A 19920-nucleotide genomic window follows, 5' to 3' on the forward strand; every position below is an offset into this window, starting at 1 on the left:
AGAAAGTAGACAGGAGTATAAGGAGATGAGGTGCATGGCAAAGACAGAGGTGGCGAAGGCTAAGGATAAGGTGTATGAAGAGTTGTATGAAAGGTTAGACACTAAGGAGGGAGAAAAGGACCTATACCAATTGGTTAGACAGAGGGACCGAGTTAGGAAAGATGTGCAGCAGGTAAAGGTGATAAAGGATAATCAGGTAAACATACTTACAAGCGAGGAGAGTGTGTTGAGCAGATGGAAAGAGTACTTTGACGGGTTGATGAATGAAGAGAATGAGAGGGAGAGAAGGTTGGATGATGGGATAGTGAATCATGAAGTGCAATGGATTAGCAAGGAGGAAGTAAGGATAGCTATGAAGAGGATGAAGAATGGAAAGGCTGTTGGTCCAGATGACATGCCTGTGGAAGCTTGGAGGTGTTTAGGTGCAATGTCAGTGGAGTTTCTAACCAGATTGTTTAATGAAATCTTGGAAAGTGAGAGGATGCCTAAGAAATGAAGAAAAAGTGTTTTGGTACCGATTTTTAAGAATAAGGATGATGTGCAGAGCTGTAGTATATACAGAGGGATTAAATTGATCAGTCATAGCAGGAAGTTATGGGAAAGAGTAGTGGAAGCTAGGTTAAGAAGGGTTGTGAAGATTAGTGATCAGCAGTATGGTTTCATGCTGGGAAAGAGCACTACAGATGCAATGTTTGCTCTGAGAGTGTTGATAGAGAAGTACAGAGAAGATCAGAAGGAGTTGCATTGTGTTTTTGTAGACTTAGAGAAAGCATATGACAGGGTGCCTAGAGAGGAGTTGTGGTATTGTATGTGTAAGTCAGGAGTGTCAGAGAAGTATGTAAGAGTGGTACAAGATATGTACGAGGGTAGTGTGACAGCGGTGAGGTCTGCAGTGGGAGTGACAGATGCATTTAAGGTGGAGGTGGGATTACATCAAGTATCAGCTCTGAGCCCTTTCTTATTTGCAATGGTGATGGACAGGTTGACAGACAAGATCAGACAGGAGTCCCTGTGGACTATGATGTTTGCAGATGACATTGTGATCTGTAGTGAGAGTAGGGAACAGGTGGAGGAGACCCTGGAGAGATGGAGATATGCTCTGAAGAGAAGAGGAATGAAGGTCAGCAGGACTAAGACAGAATATATGTGTGTGAATGAAAGGGAGGATAGAGGAATGGTGAGGATGCAAGGACTAGAGGTTGCGAAGGTGGATGAGTTTAAATACTTGGGCTCAATAGTTCAGAGTAATGGTTAGTGTGGAAGGAACATGAAGAAGAGAGTACAGGCAGGATGAAGTGGGTGGAGAAGAGTGTCAGGAGTGATTTGTGACAGACGAGTACCAGTAAGAGTGAAAGGAAGGTCTACAAGACGGTAGTGAGACCAGCTATGTTATATGGTTTGGAGACACTGGCATTGACTAAAAGGCAGGAGTAAAAGCTGGATGTGGCAGAGTTAAAGATGTTAAGATTTGCACTGGGTGTGATAAGGGTGGACAGGATTAGAAATAAGTATATTAGAGGGTCATCCCAAGTTGGAAGGTTTGGAGACAAAGCCAGAGAGGCAAGATTACGTTGGTTTGGACATGTGCTGAGGAGGGATACTGAATATATTGGGAAAAAGATGCTAAGAATGAAGCTACCAGGTAACAGGAAAAGAGGAAGGCCTAAGATAAGGTTTATGGATGTGGTGAGAGAGGACATGCAGGTGGTTGGTGTGACAGAGCAAGATGCAGAGGACAGGAAGAAATGGAAACAGATGATCCGCTGTGGCAACCCCTAACGGGAACAGCTGAAAGAAGATGATGGCATGCTGATATACATATATATCTTAAATATTATATATGTGACATATGTACACATATGCATACCGATATGTGGGGTACATTCAGACATCAGCTCCACAATCTCACAACACCTTCCTGCACAGCTGCACTGTTGTGCTTTGCTACAACATAGACAGGGGCCACATATGGACCTGGCCTGACATTAGGGGGTATATGTAGGAGCCCATTGCAGGTAATCCTATTACACACCTATGGCATTCTGGCATGCTACATTACAGATTCAACTGAGTATCCTGCCAGTGGTGGGCCATGGCTCCCACATATCCATCATAATGGCATTACTTCCACCACCAGCAAGTGGACACGTAATATACATACTTCCTATTACACTGCACACACTATGGTAGCTTACATCTTGTCTGTCAGTGCTGACCTGCACAGTTAATGTCTATGGCCCACTACACCAGGGACAGACACTATTGTCCATAGCAGCTGTTCAGTTGAACATCATCACAACACTTGATGGCACATCTAGCTCATTCCACACTGTCTATCCCATTATGATGGACCAGGTGCTACATTCTATTACATGTATCTCTCTCTGTCTCTCTCTCTCTCTGTCTCTCTCTCTCTCTCTCTCTCTCTCTCTCTCTCTCTCCCTCTCTCTCTCTCGTCTGTTGAGTGCTGTCAGTACATGGCTACATCCAGTTATGTTTCTACCCTCAATTCCCTGGTTAAGGGTATGTTGCAGACTGTCCTGGTGTATTGGGGGGGGTGATGCACCACAAATGATCTCATGTGCCCTTATGCACTCCAGAGGCCAGTGTATGTAACAGTGGTATATGGCCCTAAATTATGGAGTCAGGGGGGTGTACTATAAATGACCTAGGCTTTTACAAAATGTGGGGGTATCAGGGGTGTGCCTTAAGGTATCTGGATGCACAGTACCATAGACTTCACCTATATCTACATTACTTACATAACTTGGGTTAATGCAAGTCTACTGCCTCCTGCCATACAGACTGTTCTGTTTGTCACTGTGCTTGTGATGGTATAATTTGTGCCTTGTAATGTAACAGTTACATCCCATTTGGTCAGCTGAAGTCTTTACCACCTAGTGAATTTGTACAGAGTGTAGATAGAGGCTACTGAACTATACACCTGCATTACTTACTGTTGATAGTTTGGTATCCTGTGACCCAGTCTGTCTTTATTATTGTACAATATGAAGGGCTTGGCCTGGACAGCAACAGTTGTAAACCTTTCCAGAATACTGTATTAGTATAACTGTTTCACAATTGCATTACTCTGTTTATATGGATGTCAGTGTCTGAACAGCTATAATACATGGCATATAAAACTGTAATAGTACACAAATAAAGGTTATCCATTTCTGCAAACCTATTTGTGATGTTTATCCTATGACCTCTCTGTGTGCATATGTTGCAGGCAATGATTGTCATTTGTATGGGTGGCCCATACAGTGACCAGTTGTTAAGGTGTTAACTGTAGGCATGGTGGCTGTTCCATATTATGTGTACCTTCTACATATGTATCTTGCTTTACATATCTCTGTGTGTGTCTGTGTAGTCACATGTATGTATATATATATATATATATATATATATATATATATATATATATATAAATACATATATATATGTAGTTAAATATATCTATAAACATATGCATATCTATATCTGCATACGTGTCTGTGTATATGTATCCTGAGGATGTTGATAGCTACCATATTGTACATTTCCTATGTGAGCCACACTGTACTGCATGATATGTTACCAGCACCAGCCAGACATCATACAGGTGGGTTGTAGTACTGTTTACATGTTGTGCACATGTCATATCAGGTCCTGCTTATGTGATCTGTAACACTTTAGTGTACTGCAGGGCGGATGTGCTTGGCTGTGGTGGGGGGTATGCCTATTCATACATGATGTATATTGTTTGGGGCGTCTCAACCCCATTAATGGTGGATGTGGACATATTTGTATTTGTCAGTCTACCATTGCTATCTACAGATGTGTGGCCATATATATATATATATATATATATATATATATATATATATATATATATATAGATAGATAGATCTATATTTCTATGGATATATATATATAATATATATATATATATATATATATATATATATATATATATATATATATATATATAGATACTTATATAGATAGATAGATATATGCCTCTATTGATATGTTGTATTGTTGGAATACATTCTCTGTACTGTTGAATGACTGGGCTACTTGATATGTTTTGAATACATCAAGGTTATGTATCTATGACATGGCTTAGTGGTAAAACACTTTGCCTAAGGTGTGTGAGGTTGTGTGTTTGAGCTTCGAAGAGGCCTTTAATTTTGTTGCTGTGCAGAACAAAGGCCATTGGATACAGAGTGGTTAAGGCACATTTAGTCAGCTGTTAGCAGGTTTGCATGGAGGTAAGCACTGCTAACCTGCCGTTACATCTGCTTACGGGGTGTTAGCTTCAGATTTGCTTAACCAGTGTAGTCATTGCTTGCCGCTGTCCAAACGGGCTGAAGCCCACTTACTAGTGCTTACATATGCTTGCTATTGCTTATTTGTGCATAAACCTGCTTACTGGTGCCTTATTCAGTCTAACACTGATGCTTCACATGTGCATTTCTTGCAGTACTCCAGTTCATATATATATATGTCATTTAGTGGGTTTTGCAACATGCATCACAGAAAGAGGTTCTCTGGTTCGATCCTCATCTGCAGTGCCTTCTGTGTGGAGTCTGCATGTCCTCTCTGTGGTCACGTGGGTTTCCTACGGGTGCTCCGGTTTCCTCCCACATACCAAAGACATGCTGTAGGTGGATTGGACACTAAATTGCCCCTAGGCATGAGTGCATGGGTGTGTGTGCCTTCTGTGGAAGGTTGGGCACCGGGCTGGCAACTCGACACCGTAAAACTCCACTGCTAATCATGAACGGACAGGTGATCTGCTGCTGAGACCCCTAACCGGGAAAAGCCGAAAGAAGAAGATGAAGAAAAAGAAGTGGGTTTTGCAACAAAACTATTGGCTATAAAGTGCTTTGCCATGTAAAACAGACTGTACTACAGTGGGACTCGAACCGGAAATGCCTGCTCATTAGGCAGATGCGCTGCTCACTACACTATTGCTGTGCTGCTTCAGTTGCATATTTTTTCCATAATGTCATACCCATGGTTCCTCCCCCCCCCCAAGCTCCACATACACAGCAACCATCCATTCTCCAGCTGCTAGTCCGGCCATACCACACCTCCACACCCTGCCCTCTCTGCAAATCTCAGTACTCATCCAATATACTGTCTCGACCCAAGCTTCTTCAGACTCTTCATCCATTTAGTCCACATATATATGAGCCTTGCCTTGATCGTCTTCCGATAAAGGTGTAAACATCACTGTTTTGGCTCGCCCTGCCAGGGACAAACCTGTTTTTGTGTCAAGATTAGACTTAGCTGGTCTACACTGTTTCTCCCACTGGTAGCATCCTGCCAGAGGTTTGAGAAGCAGCGGTTTGCCCACACACCTGGCCTGCCTCATCTCCCAGTTCTGCGGAACAGACGTACCAGATTTGACATTCTGTGCATAAAGCATGGCCACACTACCCCTCGAAGTGCACCATTTTTTATTATTCTCTTACATATTATGCAAGATTACTGTTCTCACAGTATGGTTGGACAGGCACTGTTTTTATAATACACATAGACTGCTCGAAATACTGTATTTGAACAATGTACACATGGCTGCTCATATTAATCTACATAATCACATACATTTCCTATACTGTTGAATGACTGTCCTGGATGATATATTTGAGATAACAGCAGCTATATGTGTATCTGCCATGGCTTATTAGTAACTCACTTTGACTATAGTGTGCAGGGTCTAGGGGGTTGCAGTAATGGTGTGCAGATTATTTTGTTGCTGGGCAGACGAGAGCTGTTGGCTACAGAGTGACTAAGGCACTTTTGAGCACTTGTAAGCGGGTTTGCACTGGTTTGCATAGGGTCAGCAATGCTAACCTCTGGTTATGGTGTCTTACACTAAGTTAGTTTCTACATTGCTTAACCAGTGTAGGCATTTCTTACCGCTGCACAAACAGGCTTAAATCGGCTTACTGCTGTTTAAAAGTGATTACTCCCATTTACCCCTGCGCCACTTTATTTATTTATTTTACATTTGTTGACTGGGAAAATCCGACTGGATGGTTGTCCATTTTCAGCTTAGGCCCGGGGAAATAAGCTCCACAGTAAACCTCAGCTAATCATTACATGTAATACAGAGGTGTTCACATCATAGAGAGTAACAGACATAACATAGCTAAGTAACCTATTATTCATGCTTAGTTTACGTTAACGTAGGCATCAATCATGCTTAGTTCTAGTTTACATGTCAGGTATGACTGTTGACAAAGGTCAGTTTAAGGTGAAGTTAGATTCCAGTGTAACAGTTCTGGATAGGATACACACAGGTATTCAGGTTAAGATTTAGTTATTCCATACTTGTGTGGTAGAGTAGAAGAGAATAGTGAAGGGGTAGGTTACACTCAGGTATTCAGGTTAGGTTTAGTTATGCCATACCTGTGTGGTAGAGTAGAAGAGAATAGTGAAGGGATAGGTTACACTCAGGTATTCGGGTTAGGTTTAATTATTCCATACCTGTGTGGTAAAGTAGAAGAGAATAGTGAAGGGATAGGTTACACTCAGGTATTCAGGTTAGGTTTAGTTATGCCATACCTGTGTGGTACAGTAGAAGAGAATAGTGAAGGGATAGGTTACACTCAGGTATTCGGGTCAGGTTTAGTTATTCCATACCTGTGTGGTAGAGTAGAAGAGAATAGTGAAGGGATAGGTTACACTCAGGTATTCGGGTTAGGTTTAGTTATTCCATACCTGTGTGGTAGAGTAGAAGAGAATAGTGAAGGGATAGGTTACACTCAGGTATTCGGGTTAGGTTTAGTTATTCCATACCTGTGTGGTAGAGTAGAAGAGAATAGTGAAGGGATAGGTTACACTCAGGTATTCAGTTTAGGTTTAGTTATGCCATACCTGTGTGGTAAAGTTGAAGAGAATAGTGAAGGGATAGGTTACACTCAGGTATTCAGTTTAGGTTTAGTTATGTCATACCTGTGTGGTAGAGTAGAAGAGAATAGTGAAGGGATAGGTTACACTCAGGTATTCAGGTTAGGTTTAGTTATTCCATACCTGTGTGGTAGAGTAGAAGAGAATAGTGAAGGGATAGGTTACACTCAGGTATTCGGTTAGGTTTAGTTATTCCATACCTGTGTGGTAGAGTAGAAGAGAATAGTGAAGGGATAGGTTACACTCAGGTATTCGGGTTAGGTTTAGTTATTCCATACCTGTGTGGTAGAGTAGAAGAGAATAGTGAAGGGATAGGTTACACTCAGGTATTCGGGTTAGGTTTAGTTATTCCATACCTGTGTGGTAGAGTAGAAGAGAATAGTGAAGGGATAGGTTACACTCAGGTATTCGGGTTAGGTTTAGTTATTCCATACCTGTGTGGTACAGTAGAAGAGAATAGTGAAGGGATAGGTTACACTCAGGTATTCGGTTAGGTTTAGTTATTCCATACCTGTGTGGTAGAGTAGAAGAGAATAGTGAAGGGATAGGTTACACTCAGGTATTCGGGTTAGGTTTAGTTATTCCATACCTGTGTGGTAGAGTAGAAGAGAATAGTGAAGGGATAGGTTACACTCAGGTATTCAGGTTAGGTTTAGTTATTCCATACCTGTGTGGTAGAGTAGAAGAGAATAGTGAAGGGATAGGTTACACTCAGGTATTCAGGTTAGGTTTAGTTATTCCATACCTGTGTGGTAGAGTAGAAGAGAATAGTGAAGGGATAGGTTACACTCAGGTATTCGGGTTAGGTTTAGTTATTCCATACCTGTGTGGTAGAGTAGAAGAGAATAGTGAAGGGATAGGTTACACTCAGGTATTCGGGTTAGGTTTAGTTATTCCATACCTGTGTGGTAGAGTAGAAGAGAATAGTGAAGGGATAGGTTACACTCAGGTATTCAGGTTAGGTTTAGTTATTCCATACCTGTGTGGTACAGTAGAAGAGAATAGTGAAGGGATAGGTTACACTCAGGTATTCGGGTTAGGTTTAGTTATTCCATACCTGTGTGGTACAGTAGAAGAGAATAGTGAAGGGATAGGTTACACTCAGGTATTCGGGTTAGGTTTAGTTATTCCATACCTGTGTGGTAGAGTAGAAGAGAATAGTGAAGGGATAGGTTACACTCAGGTATTCGGTTAGGTTTAGTTATTCCATACCTGTGTGGTAGAGTAGAAGAGAATAGTGAAGGGATAGGTTACACTCAGGTATTCGGGTTAGGTTTAGTTATTCCATACCTGTGTGGTACAGTAGAAGAGAATAGTGAAGGGATAGGTTACACTCAGGTATTCGGGTTAGGTTTAGTTATTCCATACCTGTGTGGTAGAGTAGAAGAGAATAGTGAAGGGATAGGTTACACTCAGGTATTCGGGTTAGGTTTAGTTATTCCATACCTGTGTGGTAGAGTAGAAGAGAATAGTGAAGGGATAGGTTACACTCAGGTATTCGGGTTAGGTTTAGTTATTCCATACCTGTGTGGTAGAGTAGAAGAGAATAGTGAAGGGATAGGTTACACTCAGGTATTCGGGTTAGGTTTAGTTATTCCATACCTGTGTGGTACAGTAGAAGAGAATAGTGAAGGGATAGGTTACACTCAGGTATTCGGGTTAGGTTTAGTTATTCCATACCTGTGTGGTAGAGTAGAAGAGAATAGTGAAGGGATAGGTTACACTCAGGTATTCGGGTTAGGTTTAGTTATTCCATACCTGTGTGGTAGAGTAGAAGAGAATAGTGAAGGGATAGGTTACACTCAGGTATTCGGGTTAGGTTTAGTTATTCCATACCTGTGTGGTAGAGTAGAAGAGAATAGTGAAGGGATAGGTTACACTCAGGTATTCGGGTTAGGTTTAGTTATTCCATACCTGTGTGGTAGAGTAGAAGAGAATAGTGAAGGGATAGGTTACACTCAGGTATTCAGGTTAGGTTTAGTTATTCCATACCTGTGTGGTAGAGTAGAAGAGAATAGTGAAGGGATAGGTTACACTCAGGTATTCGGGTTAGGTTTAGTTATTCCATACCTGTGTGGTAGAGTAGAAGAGAATAGTGAAGGGATAGGTTACACTCAGGTATTCGGGTTAGGTTTAGTTATTCCATACCTGTGTGGTAGAGTAGAAGAGAATAGTGAAGGGATAGGTTACACTCAGGTATTCAGGTTAGGTTTAGTTATTCCATACCTGTGTGGTAGAGTAGAAGAGAATAGTGAAGGGATAGGTTACACTCAGGTATTCGGGTTAGGTTTAGTTATTCCATACCTGTGTGGTAGAGTAGAAGAGAATAGTGAAGGGATAGGTTACACTCAGGTATTCGGGTTAGGTTTAGTTATTCCATACCTGTGTGGTAGAGTAGAAGAGAATAGTGAAGGGATAGGTTACACTCAGGTATTCGGGTTAGGTTTAGTTATTCCATACCTGTGTGGTAGAGTAGAAGAGAATAGTGAAGGGATAGGTTACACTCAGGTATTCGGGTTAGGTTTAGTTATTCCATACCTGTGTGGTAGAGTAGAAGAGAATAGTGAAGGGATAGGTTACACTCAGGTATTCGGGTTAGGTTTAGTTATTCCATACCTGTGTGGTAGAGTAGAAGAGAATAGTGAAGGGATAGGTTACACTCAGGTATTCAGGTTAGGTTTAGTTATTCCATACCTGTGTGGTAGAGTAGAAGAGAATAGTGAAGGGATAGGTTACACTCAGGTATTCGGGTTAGGTTTAGTTATTCCATACCTGTGTGGTAGAGTAGAAGAGAATAGTGAAGGGATAGGTTACACTCAGGTATTCGGGTTAGGTTTAGTTATTCCATACCTGTGTGGTAGAGTAGAAGAGAATAGTGAAGGGATAGGTTACACTCAGGTATTCAGGGTAGGTTTAGTTATTCCATACCTGTGTGGTAGAGTAGAAGAGAATAGTGAAGGGATAGGTTACACTCAGGTATTCAGGTTAGGTTTAGTTATTCCATACCTGTGTGGTAGAGTAGAAGAGAATAGTGAAGGGATAGGTTACACTCAGGTATTCGGGTTAGGTTTAGTTATTCCATACCTGTGTGGTAGAGTAGAAGAGAATAGTGAAGGGATAGGTTACACTCAGGTATTCGGGTTAGGTTTAGTTATTCCATACCTGTGTGGTAGAGTAGAAGAGAATAGTGAAGGGATAGGTTACACTCAGGTATTCGGGTTAGGTTTAGTTATTCCATACCTGTGTGGTAGAGTAGAAGAGAATAGTGAAGGGATAGGTTACACTCAGGTATTCGGGTTAGGTTTAGTTATTCCATACCTGTGTGGTAGAGTAGAAGAGAATAGTGAAGGGATAGGTTACACTCAGGTATTCAGGTTAGGTTTAGTTATTCCATACCTGTGTGGTAGAGTAGAAGAGAATAGTGAAGGGATAGGTTACACTCAGGTATTCGGGTTAGGTTTAGTTATTCCATACCTGTGTGGTAGAGTAGAAGAGAATAGTGAAGGGATAGGTTACACTCAGGTATTCAGGTTAGGTTTAGTTATTCCATACCTGTGTGGTAGAGTAGAAGAGAATAGTGAAGGGATAGGTTACACTCAGGTATTAGGGTTAGGTTTAGTTATTCCATACCTGTGTGGTAGAGTAGAAGAGAATAGTGAAGGGATAGGTTACACTCAGGTATTCAGGTTAGGTTTAGTTATTCCATACCTGTGTGGTAGAGTAGAAGAGAATAGTGAAGGGATAGGTTACACTCAGGTATTCGGGTTAGGTTTAGTTATTCCATACCTGTGTGGTAGAGTAGAAGAGAATAGTGAAGGGATAGGTTACACTCAGGTATTCAGGTTAGGTTTAGTTATTCCATACCTGTGTGGTAGAGTAGAAGAGAATAGTGAAGGGATAGGTTACACTCAGGTATTCAGGTAGGTTTAGTTATTCCATACCTGTGTGGTAGAGTAGAAGAGAATAGTGAAGGGATAGGTTACACTCAGGTATTCGGGTTAGGTTTAGTTATTCCATACCTGTGTGGTAGAGTAGAAGAGAATAGTGAAGGGATAGGTTACACTCAGGTATTCGGGTTAGGTTTAGTTATTCCATACCTGTGTGGTAGAGTAGAAGAGAATAGTGAAGGGATAGGTTACACTCAGGTATTCGGGTTAGGTTTAGTTATTCCATACCTGTGTGGTAGAGTAGAAGAGAATAGTGAAGGGATAGGTTACACTCAGGTATTCGGGTTAGGTTTAGTTATTCCATACCTGTGTGGTAGAGTAGAAGAGAATAGTGAAGGGATAGGTTACACTCAGGTATTCGGGTTAGGTTTAGTTATTCCATACCTGTGTGGTACAGTAGAAGAGAATAGTGAAGGGATAGGTTACACTCAGGTATTCGGGTTAGGTTTAGTTATTCCATACCTGTGTGGTAGAGTAGAAGAGAATAGTGAAGGGATAGGTTACACTCAGGTATTCGGGTTAGGTTTAGTTATGCCATACCTGTGTGGTAGAGTAGAAGAGAATAGTGAAGGGATAGGTTACACTCAGGTATTCGGGTTAGGTTTAGTTATTCCATACCTGTGTGGTAGAGTAGAAGAGAATAGTGAAGGGATAGGTTACACTCAGGTATTCGGGTTAGGTTTAGTTATTCCATACCTGTGTGGTAGAGTAGAAGAGAATAGTGAAGGGATAGGTTACACTCAGGTATTCGGGTTAGGTTTAGTTATTCCATACCTGTGTGGTACAGTAGAAGAGAATAGTGAAGGGATAGGTTACACTCAGGTATTCAGGTTAGGTTTAGTTATGCCATACCTGTGTGGTAGAGTAGAAGAGAATAGTGAAGGGATAGGTTACACTCAGGTATTCAGGTTAGGTTTAGTTATTCCATACCTGTGTGGTACAGTAGAAGAGAATAGTGAAGGGATAGGTTACACTCAGGTATTCGGGTAGGTTTAGTTATTCCATACCTGTGTGGTAGAGTAGAAGAGAATAGTGAAGGGATAGGTTACACTCAGGTATTCAGGTTAGGTTTAGTTATTCCATACCTGTGTGGTAGAGTAGAAGAGAATAGTGAAGGGATAGGTTACACTCAGGTATTCGGGTTAGGTTTAGTTATTCCATACCTGTGTGGTAGAGTAGAAGAGAATAGTGAAGGGATAGGTTACACTCAGGTATTCGGTTTAGGTTTAGTTATTCCATACCTGTGTGGTACAGTAGAAGAGAATAGTGAAGGGATAGGTTACACTCAGGTATTCGGGTAGGTTTAGTTATTCCATACCTGTGTGGTAGAGTAGAAGAGAATAGTGAAGGGATAGGTTACACTCAGGTATTCGGGTTAGGTTTAGTTATTCCATACCTGTGTGGTACAGTAGAAGAGAATAGTGAAGGGATAGGATACACTCAGGTATTCGGGTTAAGATTTAGTTATGCCATACCTGTGTGGTACAGTAGAAGAGAATAGTGAAGGAGTAGGTAGGTAGGTAGAGGGGGATACATTGTAACTGCATAGTAGGTTGTGGGAATAATTGGTAGGGGAACAATAGGGAAGGTTTAAAGGATGTTGGGATATGTATGCGAGGCAGGACAAGAGGTGTTAGTTTCAGTAGTTGATGCAGGGGTATAGAGTGTACGGGGGGGGGGGTTCAGCCAGGTGGTGAGCTTGTGCTGATACAAGGGTGCATGAGGTGTTCCTGCAAGTGTTTTTTACATGTGTCCTTTGAGACAGCTGAGGTAATAGATGTGGGTAGGGAGTTCCAGATTCTGCCAATATAGTTGGTGAAGAGGGTGTCAGCTCATTGTAACTTTAAGCTTTAAAATAAAAGAAAAAGGGGTTGATAGGTAAGTGGTGTTAAAGGGGCACAAAGAGGGGAAGACAGTAGGGGACATAGCTAGGGATGTGCAGGAAGTCTGAAGGGAAGGTCCACAGCTGAGCATTTCTTCTACAGTGACAGCTGTGCATATACATTGAATTTGGAGGTAGATTTGGACACTCACACCCCTGTGTTGGGGCGAGGATAACAATAATAAGTTGTGATGCCAAATAGAACGGCTTACATGCCTACAGTGGGACCTGCAACCATGTGTTCTTTGGTGTTATTTAGTGGGTTATGCAACAACAAAATTGGTTATAATGTGCTTTGCCATCTAAAATTGACTGTGCGGGACTGTGTGGGACTCATACCGGGAATGCCTGCTCGTTAGGCGACTGCCCCGCCCAATTCACACTATAGCTTACCTCCATGAGGCGGTCTGATTAGAACCACTCCATCCAACTCCGGCATGCCTTGACCCATAATTTCATACCCATTGTCCCCCCCACCCACTCCCCCTCTGCAGCAATCATCATTTCTCTGGGTGCAGGTCAGATGTAGCCACACCACTACACACTGCCCACTCTCCACTTCTTGGGACCCCTCAAGTATGTTGTCTTGACCCATAGATCATCAGGCTTTCCCAACTTTGTAGTCCGAGAGCATACGTGCCCTGCTGTGACAGATCTGTATAATGTCTGGAATCCGAATATCCTGAAAATGTTTGGGTTGTCCCGCAAGAGACGTTCCTGTCTTTGTTTCTAGATTAGACTTAGTGGGTCCTCAATGTTTCTCCCACTGGTAGTATCCTGCCTGTGGTTTGGAAAGCAGTGGTTTGTTTACTTTGTTTGTGTGTTTCTTTGTATATTTCACCTATTTGGCTGTGGGGGGGTATTGGTACATGTAACACGTATGTTGATCGGGACCCCTCACCCCCATTGGCAGTGCCTGTGGTCATATATGTCATTCTTATGTGCTGTCTCATATCATAGACATATATCTGTGTGTATTCACACACACACACACACACACACACACATATATATATATATATATATATATATATATACATTATATATATATATATATATGTGTGTGTGTGTGTGTGTGCGTGCGTGTGTGTGTGTGTGTGTGTGTGTGTGTGTGTGTGTGTGTGTGTGCATGTGCAAGTGTGTGTTTGTGTGTATATATGTATGCATACACACACACATATATACATATATATATATATATATATATATATATATATATATATATATATATATATATATATATATATATCTATTTGCTGTATATATATATATATATATATATATATATATATATATATATATATCTAATGACATATAGGTATATGATGTCTGCATATGCAGATATCTATATGTGGATATTTATATATATGTATGTTATATATGTATACATATGTAATACAAGGAGGGAGAGGTATATATATCTATTTAGTTATAGATATATATACACACACACATACATCTACATATTTAGCTACATGTCCTGTAATGCTGAATGGTATTGCTGGATGCTATGTTTGTGGAAACGTCAGGGTTATATATATCTGAGGTGTCTTAGTGGTAAATCACATTGTCTATGGTGTGCAGGGTCCTGGGTTTGAGCCTTGCAGGGGCTGTTTAATTTGTTGTTGGCAAGAACAAAGCCCATTGCATATGGTGTGGTTAAAGCACTTTTACGCAGTTGCCAGCGGGTCTGCATGACGGTAAGCACTGCTACTTAGCCTCACCATTGCTTACTCTGTGTATGCACTGCTTCCTGTCATACAAACAGACTTGCACCTGCTTAGTCGTGCTTATTTATCCTTACTACTGCTCTATTTTTGACAGTCATAAGTGGTGGATTTGGCAAGTGTATGGGGTTTTCATTCATGACACTGCTTACTACTCCAGTTCACACACATATATTATTTATTAGGTTATACAACTAAATATATTGATCATAACAGTGCTTTGCCATGGAAATGGAATGTACTGCGGTGGGACTCGAACCGGGATTGACTGCTCATGAGGCGAACACTCTTCCCACTACAATATTGCTGTACTGCTTTCTTTGCACATATCCTGCTTTTTATCCTCCTTTTGCTATTTCAGCTACATTAACCGTAGCTAAGTGATGAGCACACCCGTGCACCTATGATTAGCTTTGATCGGTGTTTTAAAGCTATAGGTGGTTTTCCTCTTTTATTTATATGTCATGTTGCTGTTGTACACATTGGGGGGGGGTCTGTTGGTGGGGATATGGGGACACCTGTGAGTGATCTCGCTCATTTCTTAGCAGCTTCTGCTGTTCGACATTGCAGAGGCGTATTTATTTTGAGAGATCTGCTCTCAGACACACCCCCTGCACTCGTATATGCTCTGTGTAAGCCTAGGAGCTCGGCCAGCGCACCTTCATTACTATGCATGGCTTGTTGCCGTCCTGCTCCTAAAAGGGCACTTACGTGCAGGACTAAACTAGTCCTGCATGGAAGTTTAGTAAATCTGGGGGTAAATGAGGTGCTATTGCATATGGCACTTTAAATTTTTAATTATGTAATTGCTCAGCCAATCATTTACTTTTGTATGCTGCATTCAGTGTTTAAATAGTTTGTTTTCATACTGTTGAACAGTTCTGAAGAAGTCCAGTATTGTGGGATGAAAGCGCTTAACCGTATGAGGTCAATAAAGAGGTGTTTTACAGAGGCAAACTGAGTTTACAATGTTTTTTAGCTATTATATGGGACTTTGAGTTTGTTGTGTGAATTCCGTGGCTTACAACCATTTAGAAGTTGCAGTGTGGTTTCTACTACTTTTATTAGTTATTTATACCACACTAATTCACTACATTTAAACTGCTTCTAGACATTCAAGTATGTCAGATATGCACTGAGTGATGTCAGAGGGGATAGCAATTCTTGATGATAGAGAAGATATAAGGAGGTCAAAAATTAGACATAGATGACTTGCAAGCTTGTAAGTCTCTACCTCCCCAAGATAGAATATGTTGTTTGCAGTAATATTTCCATTTTTTGTATAATTTGTGCATTGTTGAACAAAAGCTGCAACATTCATATTTTCTTTAACTGCCATTCTTTATTCATTGCATGAAGTAAGTCATTAATACACCTGGATTATGCATTAGAGTCTAAAATATTGCATTTTAGTAAAATATTTTTGTGGTAACCTCATTGGAGCCAACAGCAAACTGCAAAGGTGTTGATATATGTCTGGTCATGTATTCTACATTATTTGTAGTAATAATTAAAACTATCTAATCTTCAACATCCGTTATATAGACATTGTTGCAAATTACTGTGAAAGTCTTTTCTGCAAGACTGGAATATAAAGGATTTTGCATTTATTTAAAAATCTGTCTGATTTAACCCCTTTTAATTTCTGAATAAAACCACGCAAATCCTTTACTCACGATGGCATCTTACTTGACAATGGGTGCAACACCTATTCTATTTCCAAAGCTAGAGGTTCAGTCTTACAATCATAAACCACAACAGTTAAGTGGTAACAGTTCATTAGAAATACTTTTTGAGAACTTTTTTGAATGCCACACATTTTCAGACAGAATGGTATCTTCCATAGCTCAAACTAAAAAAAGAAAGAAAAAGCAACTTCAGACATCACACCATTCAAAAATACACCCTGTAACATCTCTTCCAGTAATTTATATCTTTCATGACATCTAGCAAAAACTACAAACTTCTTTAAAACAGCCCTTATTTTCTAACATATTTAATATAATGAACTTATTTGAACAATAATCACAAGTATTTGTAACTAAAATAGGAATTCCCTTATCAGATTTCATATACCTCCTTGAATTGTCATTAACAACATTTTCTAAAGCTTTTCTTTCAGACTTTCATAAATTATATTTCCATTTACTAAGAGTCTGCAGTAGTACACTAATGTCTTTTTCACAAGTTTTTTCAACCAAATCAGGAAGTGAATATAGAGATGGATCACAGGTACATGGTCATGATGTTAAAGTAACAATATCTCTGAATTCATTAATACCTGTAAACTCAATTGTCCAGATTGGCATTTGGTGCATAAGGTTAATGCTGTGATCTGTACTTTCTGTGGTACAGAGTTTGATTTCTCCAACCCTCATTTACCAACTATTTGACCTTGAGCAAGTCATTTAATTAGACATAGCTTGTTCTTAACTCACAAAAAGAGACAGTGTTTCCAGTTGGCCTACCTGGATAACAAATATGTATTGTTATTATTGTTATAATTATTATTATTGTCAATAATTTTTGTGACATCTAATATGTCCTGAGCTGGTTCAATGACTAGGAATAAATATAAAACACTTTTTAATACTAGAATTCCTTATTGTTCAAAGTCTTGCTAGAGAAATGTAGTACCTAGAATTCCTAAATCCAATAGGCTGATAAAATGACTTGTTCCTAAAATTCCTTGTTTTTTTTTTTTGTCTTCAGGACCACACTCTCCATCTTTGAAAATGTGTCCCATTGCTCTGGTAACTCAGGATTTGATCCTTCCATATGCATCCTTTTCTTGAGTTGCAGCTTTGTCTTTCTAAAGTTCTGTTGGATGGTTATTAAAAAAAGTTGAAGATACTTCTTGATTGATTTCTGTCCTGGGAAAAAACTGCTCTTCTTCCGTTTTGTCTTGTGATTGGATGTATGTGTAATTTAAAACTTACTGAGGTCTCTATCTTGCTTTGACTACCAAATATGATGACTTTCATAGTGGCATTACTTCTCTGCTCCCTGTTTTTTCTTCTTATGCATCCCTTCCTATCATGATATCATCAGGTTTTCTAATGATTGATTTGTGGAACTCAAATGTGGATTTATTATTGGTCTTGTGTACTTATTTAATTTAATGATCTTTCTTTCTTTCTTTCTTTCTTTCTTTCTTTCTTTCTTTCTTTCTTTTTCTTTTGTAGCTTTAATTTGCATTAATGTGTCCAAGCTTTCATAAAGGCTTTATCAATTCTGGCAATAAAGTCAGTAATATTAGCAATACTGCATTTTTTGGAGGTTGAGGTTTCTGTTTCTACTGTAATTCATTCAAAACTGCATCATTGCATTTATACATTAAATTGTAATATGCTTATAATGATGTAATTAATTATTTTACTGCACATCATGTACAGTTTTCATTTCTCATTAATATTATTTGGAAATGTATATACATGTTCTTCATGGATGCAGCACTCAAAAAATAAAATAAAATGAAGTAATAAATTGTCCCACATTAATTTTTTATAATTAAAGTATACCTTCTCTCTGGGGCATAGTCTGGCCTTCATCCCTCTGAGTGTTTTACACAGCTACATCTAGCACTCGTTATGCTACAGTGTTTTCTCTCATATTGCTCATCTAACTGACTCAGTAAATCATATAACTCAATGTGCTAATGATGTATAATGCCACTATTGGCAGACTCATCGGCCATGTTTCTTAGCCTGATTTTGTCAGACATCTTATTTTCTGTACCTTATGTATTTAGATATCCCTTCTACCTATCTTATCTGTTCCTTTTGCCATAAGCAATTTTCAGGTTCCTACCTTCCACGTAGTCAGTCTTATGTAGTTCTCTAAGTCACAAGTATTAGTTCTTTTTTTTTCATCTATGGAATTTTCTCTTACTGCATAATAAATTACTGCCACCTTTGCATACATATGTGTTGGGTATGTGTTTTGTTCCTGTAGCAGCATAGTTGCTACATTCATGTACACCTTTCTTCACTGTCTCTCAATGCTTTCACTAAATTTTTCATTCTGTTTATGACCCATCTTGTTTCTCCTTTTTAAGAAGGTATTTCTTATTTCAGATATAATCCCAAATCATCTGTAAGGGATGTTTCCTTGGATATTCTGTGCTTGACCAGTTTTTTCATACTTTTTCTGACTACTTATTTAAACATAGAATAGTGTTCTATCCATAAGTAACACAATAGCAAACTGAATGTTATCAACATTTTAATTGTTTCATAATATTGTCATGTATGTCACACTATGAAAAGCACACACACACACACACACACACACACACACACACACACACACACACACACACACACACACACACACTCATGCACACACACATTTATATAACTCAGCCATGTTTGCAGCATAATATAATGTATAGAATACATCAGCTGAATTAATGCTGTTTGTTTTGTTTGTTAATCTGTATGACAATGAAAATGGGAAAAAAAAACCCTTTTAACAACAAAGGGTTGAGAATATTAATTCTTATACCTGAAAGTTGCTCCCACAGGTGCTGGTATTATTGAGAGGAACTTTAAATTTCAGAAGAGGAAATTCTCCAGAAGTGTCAACTTCTCCCTTGCACTCTTTATGATCGAAGACCTCATTTAAAGCCAACAGGCTTTCATTGAAACCAATATAATATAGTGGGCAAAGGTACACTGCCACTTCCATCACCATAGTATCACATGTTACAATGATGTCATTGTAGTCTGTAAAAAAAGAAATACAAACTGACACTACAGTAACCACCTCCATCACCATAATATCACGTTGCAATGATGTTATTTGTAGTCTGTAAAAAAAGAAATACAAATTGACACTACAGTAAGATGTATGCATTAAGGCAACTGGCATCTATTTTAAAAATACACAAACCATCAAAAAGCAATCTTGACTCTTTCCTGAAATGTGGTTGTTCTTTACTTTTTTTATGTTATCTTGTGGTATAACGATCTTTAAAGCAAAGGAGATGGAATTTCTAACAAACAGCAAATCTCACAACATAACTTGTTTTTTAAAAACCTCTACCAAAGTTCTTAATAACAGCATTTTGTCACCAGTTTCAATTGACACAAATGCAAATATAGCCAACATTCTGATGTTAACAGCTGTAGCGCCTGTCTGTCAGTCTGTTTACATGTTTCTATTTACATTGTTAATTGTAAAGTGCACCTGATCTTTGAGATGTCTTTCAGAAAAGGTCTAAGAAGCACGATAAATCTGCATAGCATTCAGTGCTTAATATTGTATACAATAATGCCATATAAAGGTTAATACAGTATACATGTCATGCATGCTAATCCCATTATTTATGCTATTTATAAAGAAAGTCATAATACCTAAAAGAAATGATTGTAAATGTGAACATATCTAGGACACAATTTATACAGTATATAATCCATTTTGGAGGGGTTTATAATTATTTACAAATAAGTGATAC

General features: G+C 39.3%; 1 protein-coding gene across 1 annotated transcript in view; it reads right to left on the bottom strand.

The window, feature by feature from the left end:
• Nucleotides 1-19179, bottom strand: part of LOC122802349 (zona pellucida-like domain-containing protein 1) — a 658361-nt gene extending 639182 nt beyond the window's left edge. Inside the window, exon 1 of the mRNA XM_044071986.1 lies at nt 18969-19179. Coding sequence (XP_043927921.1) covers nt 18969-19157 — 189 coding nt within the window. The 5' untranslated portion in view covers nt 19158-19179. The remainder of the gene's footprint in view (nt 1-18968) is intronic.
• Nucleotides 19180-19920: the final 741 nt, after the last annotated feature.

Source organism: Protopterus annectens, chromosome 5.part0, assembly GCF_019279795.1.
Source record: "Protopterus annectens isolate FY-2018-M chromosome 5.part0, PAN1.0, whole genome shotgun sequence".
In the NCBI taxonomy this organism is placed as follows: domain Eukaryota; kingdom Metazoa; phylum Chordata; order Ceratodontiformes; family Protopteridae; genus Protopterus; species Protopterus annectens.